The 11,341-nt window shown below is 38.7% G+C and overlaps 1 protein-coding gene across 3 annotated transcripts in view; it reads right to left on the bottom strand.

Annotated features, from left to right (window-relative positions):
- Positions 1 to 3,874: 3,874 nt before the first annotated feature.
- Positions 3,875 to 11,341, bottom strand: part of LOC124411102 (ephrin-A5) — a 417,074-nt gene continuing 409,607 nt past the window's right edge. For 2 of the 3 annotated variants that reach the window (XM_046889986.1, XM_046889984.1), the window contains 4 exons: positions 7,167 to 7,308; positions 6,250 to 6,550; positions 5,697 to 6,011; positions 3,875 to 4,367 (listed from right to left, as the gene is read on the bottom strand). In XM_046889986.1, the coding sequence (XP_046745942.1) occupies positions 4,192 to 4,367; positions 5,697 to 6,011; positions 6,250 to 6,550; positions 7,167 to 7,308 (934 nt within the window). In that variant the 3' untranslated portion in view covers positions 3,875 to 4,191. Of the gene's footprint in view, positions 4,368 to 5,696; positions 6,012 to 6,249; positions 6,551 to 7,166; positions 7,309 to 9,616; positions 9,751 to 11,341 lie in introns of those variants that run through there. The other variant, XM_046889985.1, reaches the window with a different exon arrangement.

Genomic DNA, 11,341 nt, shown 5'->3' with positions numbered 1-11,341 from the left:
TTGTTTTTATTTTCCCCTTATTCGCTTTGTATTTTATGCGATTTATATTCAGAGGTTGGTAACAGTTTGTCGGGTGTGACGTGGAGATGATTTTTCAGGACTCAAGAAAGAAAAAAAAAAAAAAAAAAAAAAAAAACCGAGGGAACAAATATTTTTTAATTTTGAGGTTATATTTAGATACTTTTGATAAGTTAATGCAAAAATTTTCATGAAAATATTTCATGAGTCTTGAATAAATGAAGTTGTAAATCAGCTGCATTTGTAGAGGTTCTCAGAATGCCAATATCTGATGAAAACAAAAATTTTGACGTTAAACTAGACGAGATCCTTCGTACCGTAAACTAGGATCTTTCATGAGCTCATAACTCGGGTTAAGCTCGTTATTTTGTCATAAAAATTTTTGCATCAACTTATCAAAAATATGTAAATATATCATAAAAAATTTAATAATATTTGTTCACGCATTTTATTTATTTATTTTTTTTAATTATGAATTCTGAAAAATCATCTCCATTCCACACCCGAGAAACTGTACGAGCCTCTTAAATAAAAATTGCGAAAGAAAAATATGTTGTGTAGAATACGATACGTATACGTATAGTATGGATTTTCGACATAGTTATTATGCGTTTGATCCTTTCTCTTCTTCCTTGTCTCGCCTCGATTACTACTGTAACTCTTTGCGATAAAACTACGCGACATAATGATTTTCTCATTAGTAAAATATTTGCATTTAATTTTTTCTCCAACTTTATTGATCTGTTCGTTATTACCGAGTCTCCGAATTGTGCATTAGTCAAAGTTTTAAATAAATGAAATTCGAAGTGAATCGCGAAATTTTCAGTACGAATGTATAAATTATTTATCCAATATATACAATCAAATGATATAAATATGTATATCGTTACTAATTATAATTCTATAATAATTACTATTATAACAACTGTTATTACTATTATTATCATCATTATTATTATCATCGTAGAATATTTTTAGAATCGGGAAGAAGCTTCAGTCTATAATATCGTCATCATCCGAAGCTTCGTTACCGTCGATTTGGATCACTCCGTATCATTTATCGTCATGCATGGATTGTTTTCGTCATATTCTAGAAAATTAATTGTTCAATAATAGATTATCCGCGCTGGTGAAAATAGCTATAAAAATGGAAATACCAATTATAAAAATAATAATAACAATAGTAATACTAAACGCAATCGCGGTGGCAATAATAATAGTAATAATAATAATATTATTAGTAGTAGTAGTTAACAACAACAACAACAATAGTAATAATAATAATAATAATAATAATAATAATAATAATAATAATAATAATAATCATCATAAATAAGGGTAGATGAATAAAAATAAATGGCAAATTGTTGCATACATAAATGTATATGTACAAAGGAAATATATATTGTGTATTTGATCATTTTTAGTCTCGAGATGACTCGACAGTTTTTCACAAGTCAGATATTACAGTTACGGGAGAAAGAGACGAGAGAGGATCATTGAGTCACTGAGAAATCGAACGAAAGATGAACGAGAAAGAGATTAAAGGAACAGAAAACTCACGTAGCAATAATTAGTGTGTATTGTAAAATATACGTATAACACCGTGTGTTTTATGCGAATGTTACGAACTGCCGGATGTTCACGAATTACGTGTACATAATAGTAGTAGTAGTAGTAGTAAGAAAATTGTTATTTTCGAAAACTGAATGTTTTTAAATAACCGAAAATTGGAGGTTACGTAATAAAATTTGACGAGAAATCGAAATTCCGAAAATCTATAACAACAAAATTTTATTATTTAGCATCTTCGTGACTACGTAATGTACACATAATTTCAGTTCATCCTACACGCCTTCTGCAGATTCTAGGTTATGTTCTATATGTTTATTTACTCGTTTATTCATTTATTTATTTATCTTTTCAATGAATCTTTCATTTCTTCACTAATATAGAATATTCTTAAAGTATAAATGTATATGTATCTATAGGTATGTGTGTATGTATATATGTATGCATGTATATGTTATACATTATATCGAATGTAGTATTTTCGTAGCATATTAATTATACATATGTATATATGTATGCATGTATGTATATATACATGTATATATATACATTTAATATTCAATTATTAATCATAGATAATAAATATAATACAGATTTATATATGTGTATACATATATATATACATATATAGATATCGTAGATATACATATATATACATATATAACCAAATAGTTTAATATGGTACAACTATGATACAAAATTTTCATCGTCTGCTGCTGCCGCCATCCCCTCCCCCATTTCACTTTGTTCAGGATAAAATTTTGTGAATGCGGATCACGTCGTGTGATGTCAGAGAGATTCGTTGTGTAATCTGCGTTTTCTTTCGTTTGTTAAATCATTCATTATCAACTTTTGAGTGAGTTTTTTGTTTTTCAATCGTTTTTTTTCCCCCACAGTTCATCAATTCTCTAAACTCCTCTCGTACATCTTTCTTCTCTTACTCTTACACAAGGCGTATATTATGCATTACAGTTGCAGAACTTGCAAATTATATATAATAATCAATTATATGTCACGCGTACTACACGTTACACGTTATTCTATCGTCATCGTTTCGATTGCCGAACATTTTACTTCACGTAACACCATTTTACTCTTGTTAGTCTCTTTCTCTGTTTTTTACCATGCAATGGTTGGCCATGCGAATACATATATGTATATATATATATATATATTACATATATACACACACATATATAACGATTTATTTTTATATTATTTTTATTTCATTTCCATCCGCATGGGGACTCGATTCGTTTTGGCCGAGAGGGGAAAAATAAATGGGGAAAAAGAATAAAAGTAAGAAAATAAAAGAAAACTGCATAACTATTACGCAGTAAAAAGAAACCGAGAGAGTTTTAATCGAGCCAAAGTCAAAATGTATAATACATGATACATATAGGTATACATCGCTGCATATATATATATATATATATATATATATATACGGGTTCCAACCCTAAATTTACACATACCATAGTGTAATATATATGTATATACATGTATGCAATATTTATCTACACTTCACCTACGTTACACAGAATAACTCGTCATACACACAAAATAGGTTCTCGTTTTACCGTGGAATATACCTATATATGTATATATATATATATATATCGACGAAAGCAAGCATTCTATATATATATATATATCCATATACATGTATTTTTTGTTTTTGTTTAATAATCAATAAATACCTAAGGTCCTCGGGTTCGTTATGTTAAATGTGTACGTATAGTTAATAGGACAACCAAGAAACGGCTACAATCTCAGTAATCTATGATATCGATAATGATGAGAGAAAAAAAAATAACAATAATAATAATAATAATTAGGTACCTATATATATAATTTACATACTGCGCACACATATTACGATTGATAATATGTGCATGTGTGTAGATATACGTATATGTATAATATTATATAGAATATTATTTAATAGTAATATGGCTTTTTTCTCTTCGTCGTTTTGTGTATTACATCATTGTCTTTTATCTCCATATTAATTTTAATCACTGTAAACGGTTTCTCTCCCTCTTTCTGTGTCTCATCTTCGTTATGTCCCCTCTTCTATTTATCTCTATCTCTGTCACATCGCCGCGTGCCGTCTTGGTTGCCTGGAATCTAGATTGTTTCGTGTCCGTAAACGGGGGAGAGCATCATGGGATGGAGGTTAATTTACCCTGTCGTTGTAATTTTTCTCTTCATCTTTATCCCGTCATAAATTTCGTCACAACAATTCTCCTTTTCTTACAATTAATATAATTTCATTCGATTCCTTTCCCCTTTGCGCTGCTTTCCTTCGACTTCTTTTGTTTCACATTTGGTTCAAACGATCGAATAGCTTGTCTTTTGTTTTTCTTCTTTTGTTTATACACGCCGCGCGTCTCCCCGCGGCAACGGATCGCACATATATGTATACATACGCATTATACACATACATACATATAATATATATATGTACATAAATTAAATAATTCTCGAAACAATCACAGTATGGGTTAGAGGGGCGGCGCACATTTTGCTTTCCTATATAAACCGCTAATTCCCGATGCAGCTTCTCCGCGCAGATCCGCTTGCTCCTGTTGCACTTCTTCACCGAAGCGGTATCGCCGGTATAAATATTACCGGCGCGTATAACGACAGCAGCAGCGACGCCAGCGTCGCGACGCTACCGGTAATTGAACATGATACTGGATAGTGTCGAGAAGCACCGTTGTACGTAAGCTCCTCGTTCTTCACAACCTCGTTTGGATGGTTCGAATACTCCTCTGCGAGTGGGGAAAAGGGAGAAAAAGTAATAATTAGAATATGATATAACGGGAATTTAATATAAAGACATTATTGACCCTTTCAAGACACGAGGATAACAGTTCGCAAGTAGTTTTTAATCGAATTATCAAGCTGACTTCGAAATTACAGAATTCGATATCATGAATCCAACATGGCGGCGGAAAAGTATTCAAATTAATAAAAATTAAAACTTTCGGTGTTCTTAACAGTTTGTTCAAGATGGCGAGTAAAATTAAGAAAGTGTAATATAATACTGATTTAGAAGAAAAATTTAATTTAAAATTAAAATTTTCTGTATCTGTTGTGATGTATAGTTATTGAAAATTGCTGAAATTACTGATTATCAACCGACAAAAGCAAGGGTAAACGGTGGTATACCCCTTCTCGAAAGGGTGAATAGGGTTTCAAAAATTATCACAGATTCATCACTGCAAGCAATCATGAAGTCAGTATCAAATGTTAGGTTAGGAAAAGAGAAAAGAACTATTTACTAAGACCGAGAACATGAGAATCGGAAGAAAAATGCCAGATTTTATTCATCTTGAACGTTTTAATTGTGAAATCTTTTCGCAAGTAGTTGATATCTTAGCTTAGGTTACTTGAATTTGTTCAGATTCTCTTTTTCTAACTTCAGAATCAGCCGTTTCGACTACTTCATCCTCACGATGTTTCAAGCACGGGATCACGTGATCGACCCGAGAATATTTACGAGATTCCATTCCATTTTCTCGCACATTATCGATCTGACTTCCAATTTGTTGCAATGTGATAGTTCTAACGTTAAAAAGTGTGCTCTGGTTAGCTAAGACTGATAAATTATCACGATAATGGAATAATTTGCAAAATATAACCTCAAACTCCGTCTCGCAGCGAAATAAATATAGAAGAAATCTGTATCGATATTTGTTTACCACATCCAACCAGAGCACACTTTCCGACGATAGCACGATCATTTTACGAAAACTTTCAAACCGATTCGAAGTTTTAATAGGCGATTATCCAGATTATCGTAACAAGCTCATCATATTGAAGTTAGTAACGATTGATCCTGAGAAAAACCGTCATTTCGCCATTTTGGAATTGTCTGAAATTCAGTATACCGTAATGAAACAGAACATACTAATATTTCGAAATTTTACTTCCTTCAAAATCATTGTAAAATTGTAAAAACAGTGATTTTTTCCTCAACGTTTAGTTAGGATGATGTTACTAACTTCAACCTTCTACAAATTCCTAAATCGGTCACGTGACGACATGCTCGATACACCTTGATTCTCTACGCCTAATTAACCTTATGCGAAACTTACTGTTCTTCTTCTTCTGCGTCGACGTTGTCTTCGGCGGCGAGGACGACGGTGGCCCGTTGTAAAGCGTGGGCTGCTGTGGCTGCTGGGGCGGGTGGGGATGCCCTGGGTAAGGGGAGTTGGGAAGGTTTTCCTGGAGGGTCGGAGGGACGATTGTTGGCTGCGGCTGATTGTGGTCATGATTGTGGTGGACGTTGGTTCCAGGGTAGAACCGTTCGCCGCCCTTCAGGACGCTGGGTGGTGGTGGAACGAGTCCGGTACCTCCGGCCGTGCTGGATGAGCTGCTGGTCGAAACGGTGCTGCTCGTCACTGCGACGGCTGTGAAAAAAAGAACATATTAATAAGTATTCTTTCAAGATTTTCACTCGAGTTGAAGCCAGCAGTCAAATTTGCTGTTTTGATGAAAATAAGGCAGTCGAGCCCTGCAATGTCGAAAAGGTGAGGCTCAGAATCTTAGGCGTCGAACCTTCCAGAGCTATTTCATGACATTCGTCAAAAGTATGGTGTATTTAGCTGCTGGCCTCAGATTCATGATTTTTTTTAAACGAAAACGTACAGTTGTTGCGCGCCGATGAGGAGGACGATTGGTCGGCCTCGTTTCCGCAGCAGACCTTGAATACGACCTTCATGTTGTTGGTCGTGCACCGTCCTCCGATGCGTCTGTGCAAATCATCCTTGGACGATGTGCTGATGAAGAAGTAGTCTTTGCCGGCGTGGAACTCGAGCCCTCCAGGCTGCGGCGTGAAGGGCCTGAACGTTATCGTGAAGTACATTGTTCTGTTGGGCTTGTTGCAAATTGCGATTATCCGCGGATTCGGATTCGTTATCCGACACGTCTCGTACTCCTCTTTTGATACCTGAAATTTGAAGTTAACGATGGAATTGTACAGCGAGAGACATTCATGGACTGTAATGTAGCTGCAGACTTTGATCCGTGCTGATTATACATGAATTATTTACCCAAGCGGTGATAAAACTTTAGGAAAACTCCCGAGTTGGCGCCATCTGACAACGTCGCAACGTTACGAACTCCTGATTTTCATTAGTTCGTACGTCGTTCAAGTATGTGACGCGTGTGTATCTTGCACGTTGAAATTGATTTATATAGATGCTTTTTTACGACATAGAGTAAATACAGGACGAAAAGGACAGGCTAGAAATAGCGGAAATAGTCTGGGAGTGAAAAATTGTAACTCGTAGTGTAGATCTATGTTGGAAAAATGTTTACTCGAATTCTATTATAATGGATAGAGGAAAATGACTGTTTGGATGAGATTTACAAGTGTTAAATTTAAATTCCAAATAAACTGATAAAATTATCACCATCAACGTTCGTTTTCTGCGTTTCTACAGGAGTTGAAATTCTGTTCTGGAATAACGTAACATTTTTCTCAAATGATTCTATGGTACTTCGTAATGACGGAGTTCTCCGGAGAAATCTCCGAGATGGAAGTGAAGTGAGTTCGAACTTACGTTGTAGATGATGTACTTCTCAGCATCATCGTCATACGTTCCGGGTGGATAAGCAGGACATATTATGTTGACCTGATCGAACTCGTACGCCGCGTTGTTCTTGTTAACGTCAATTATGTGATCCGTGTTGTCTATGCGGAATCTGGAACCAAAAGATGAAAGAGGATTAGATAAAAGCTCTGCAAGCCAATGTGAAAGAACGGCTTTGGGATAAAACTGATCTTGGCACTAATGCACGCGGTGACTCGGAATCAGTGGACTGTATGAGAGAAAACGAAAATAGAAAATAAGAAGAACCTAAATTTACAAGTAAAAAAAACAAACAACAAACATCAAGTCGGTTGTACGAGAGCGGCAAGATTGCTGCCCCTCTATATCAGAATGGTACTTCTTCTTCTCCTTTCTACAACCGGTTATTTTTTAGCTTTCATTTCTTTTTCGCCGCTGTGAGTTCAGCCAAGGGTCCAGGCCCTTGGTCCTTGGAGGTATGGGTACCCTGTAGTCGTCGGTGGGCACCCCAGAAATATTTTTTATTCCGGTTCCCGCACTTCACAGACGCGACGAGCCACGTCGCGGGCGGGAAGACGCCCGGCTAGGTGTGTATGCCCATTATACAGAACGTGTGTGACGATGAACAATACGTGGTTCCTGCAGCGTCAAAGATAGGCAACATCGACAAGACCCAGCCGTGTACATAGCGTCGATATATATGTATGTACGGCGGTTGATAAGATTATTAGGGAAATACACGCGCATATGTGGAAACACACTTCGCTCAACGCTGAACGAAGAGGATCCCACGTTTGTCCTCGGACATGATTCGAATCACGTTTAACGGACTGCTTATTTCGTTCCTATACGTTGTACAAGGTTATAATTTATTGTCAGGTAACACTGGGTTGTTTGACGGTAAATCCAATGCTCGATGCTCAAAATGGCGATTTGGAAATTCGAGAGTCCGAATGGCGGCCATGTTACCTGGTGAACAGCATTTCTCATAACACATCAGCAAAACGTACATAGTTGACCATCCGAAACGCAGTTTTACTCCCAACCGTTGAATATTGGTGATAACACGAAAAGATACACATAGACAACATAGTGTTCAGATTCTCTGAATGACGATGCTCGCATGGCTTTTTTATTTCCCGAAAAGCTATAATTACCAATATAACACTGCTTGATACAATTATACCAGCAATTTTTCATCAATTTTAATCCTAGAATGGTACACTGGAGTACGTTTGAACCCCACGGTGATTTCAAATCTTCCGCCAAAGCAGGGACCGTTTGAAATTAAGCCGAGAACTCAACGATAATTCAAGTTAGTTGAAATTTTCCAACATTTTCAAATGATACCATCGTTTTCCTCCTTATAAACCGAAAACCGAACGCACAGGGTACGATTGTGCCCCAGTGTATGGTTATAGGTGGTAAAAAAAATAAATGTACCATTCTAGACTGAACCCCACTATTTTTCACAGTGGCACCACAAGGGAAAAAGGCATTTTCATGATACCCTCGAAGGGTAGTAGGTCTTCGAAGCGAGAAGCATATCCGGGCTCATGTTCGTGGACGACCTTATCGGTTCAGATTACCATTCCAGCCAGTCCTGGTCTACAGACCAGAGGAGTATCCGGAGCGTTGCTGTGCGTATGGCGTAGCTAGACAGCAAAGTTCGGCGGGTGGAACGGGCGAGGGGGATATAAATAAGAAAAAAAGAATGACCGGGAATTCTTTTTCACGCCAGAAATTCACCGGTTCCAAATTACCCGACGGTCACCTCGTTACCGGTACAGCGCTGACACAACCCGTACTTACCGTCGCTTGCAATATAGTAGTTAAGGTATTACCGAGCATGCCTATATTCTCTACTTCCGCGATGGACGCGGGGCTGTATCGCCCTGGAAGTATGCGAGGCACGTCGAACAGTATGTATAATGTGTATATGTACATATATGTATATCTCGAGACTCTCTCCGAATTGGTCGACCGGTCATGTGGTATACACGATTCGAGTTGAGTCGAGTCGAGTCGAGGAGGGGAACTCTAGCTGCCCTTCATGCCCGGAGAAGAGAAGAGAGGCATTAGCGAGCAATCGCGTCGGTGGGCGTGTTACAGGTTTGAAAATTGGAAGGCTGAGAGGCTTTCGACAAATTAACGTTTCCCTATAATATCCGTTCTTGCAGTACTGCTCAGCCGTCACGGGACGGGTTCGCCGTGCCGAATCCCGAATCCCTTTCTGCATACCTCATGCACACTGTGTTCAAAGTGCATGTGCTGCACACGTGTGACATTATAATGTCCGCCCAATCCGATGACCAGACTCGACGTGCGCAGCTGGGTGACTTGAAGGTATGTAGTACGTACCTCGGCGTCAAGGTGTGGGAAGGTCTATGGGTCTGTCCGAAAGTTTCGTTTTGTATATCGAGACGCGTGTTGTAGCTTACAACACTGCGAGATGGTCGATCATCGCCGCGCACCACATGTCCGTCCATCCTCTGGACCAGGGTACAATTTGGGTATGAAGAGTGTGCAGGAGCGTCCGTAGGTGTATGTTCAAGTCCATCAGCGTGTGTGCGCCGGGGAAAGAGATGAACGAACTGCATGGGGATACATACTACACACCATCGACGTTTGGGACTGGGAAGCGGCAAATTGAAATCTCGAAACGTGGGCGTGACCCTCCCACGGCCTCTGAATCCTGTAAAACTCCCCCGGGGTCTGTCGATGCTCGTGCAAGCGTCATTATCTAATTCGCCATACTCCGAGGCGGTCGGAGCGATGCTCCGTACTTCGTTGTCATTATTGTTGCTCTTGCATTTTCTGTCTTTTTTTCATCATTCAACCGAATCGCGAGCAAGAGGACGAGGACGGCGAAGAGGCGATGATGGTGGCAGGTAGGCTGGAAATAGGAAGCATCAGAGACGCCGAGGAACGCCGGCGTCGCGACGTCGAGAGAGGGATGGATCCCGTCGGGGAGACGATGGAGGGAGCGAGAGGGCAGCGCTAAGTGGAGATTCTGGCATGAATATCAAAGCGAGCCGCGTTCAAAGACACGTGAAAGAGTAAAAGGTTAAAAGTAGCAAACGAATAGCGGAAAGTGAAAATAAAGAATGAACAAGAAAACCAGAGACGGACTTGGTGTGTTGTTGGTACCGTTTGAGAAGGAAGGGAAAAGAAGAGTGAGAGTGAAAGACGAGTAAAAAAATATTGTCAACTTTCACACGCACACTGCACCGTAGGTATAACCATCGGCGCATTTCACGCGCGAGGTCCGCATTTAGCGCATTTTTTAGGGCTTCTTGCGGATTAAATGAGATCAGAGCGCAACAATGTGAAACCGATGGTAGGTATAACGAAGCCGACAGTCGCTGCCGTAGTCAGATCGGCAGCGAGATTAAAAGAACAAATATAAGAGTAAACGATACAAGAAGAAAGCCGATCATAGATAGGTTTATACACTCCTACAGGAGATTATACAACTACTTGTACGGGTCTAAGTAATGTTTTGTGGCGAAGGTATGGAGCGTGATTCTCAATACATATTATACATTGCGGTGTACAACGAAGTTCTAAGGCTTATAACGCGAAGTGAAAATTTGTCCCGCTTCACAGGTAATTTGTGACGAACAGAGATGCATGGATGGCTCCATTCCGTTCTCCTTGGAATGGCAGGTAAATCATGAAGTGTCAGTCCCGTTTCGAATTTATTGTCCTGATAGCCTGTGCGTCAAGCAATCGGAGGAAGAAGTTTCTTCCCCCTGAAGATCTAGCTGACGTATAACCTCGTAACGTATAATTATACACGTTTTTTGACAAGTGCAGCTTCTGATTTTTTTATACCTACTATTGATAATTATAAAATTTTAAAAAGTATAATCGTGACGAAGCAAATACAGAACAAGAACGATCAATTCATCTCGCTGTCTTGTTTTGACCTTTACCGCCGATCCTCGTTAACCCGAGTTACACGCTGCAGACTCGCGTAAAAGAATCTAGAAAACACTGCAGCTCATTTTTCACCAGGAGCGAGGGAGCAAAGGGATAATATGCTACATGTAAAGCGATAAAAAAGAAAAAAGGACCGCGCCGCAAGGAGAACTGTGAAAAATAAGGTGGAAAAGAAACCAGCTGATCGAGCGTTAAATAATGATGATCGTTTTTTGACCACT

Source organism: Diprion similis, chromosome 10, assembly GCF_021155765.1.
Source record: "Diprion similis isolate iyDipSimi1 chromosome 10, iyDipSimi1.1, whole genome shotgun sequence".
Taxonomy (NCBI): Eukaryota; Metazoa; Arthropoda; class Insecta; order Hymenoptera; family Diprionidae; genus Diprion; species Diprion similis.
This window is presented reverse-complemented; position numbering and strand designations above follow the sequence as displayed.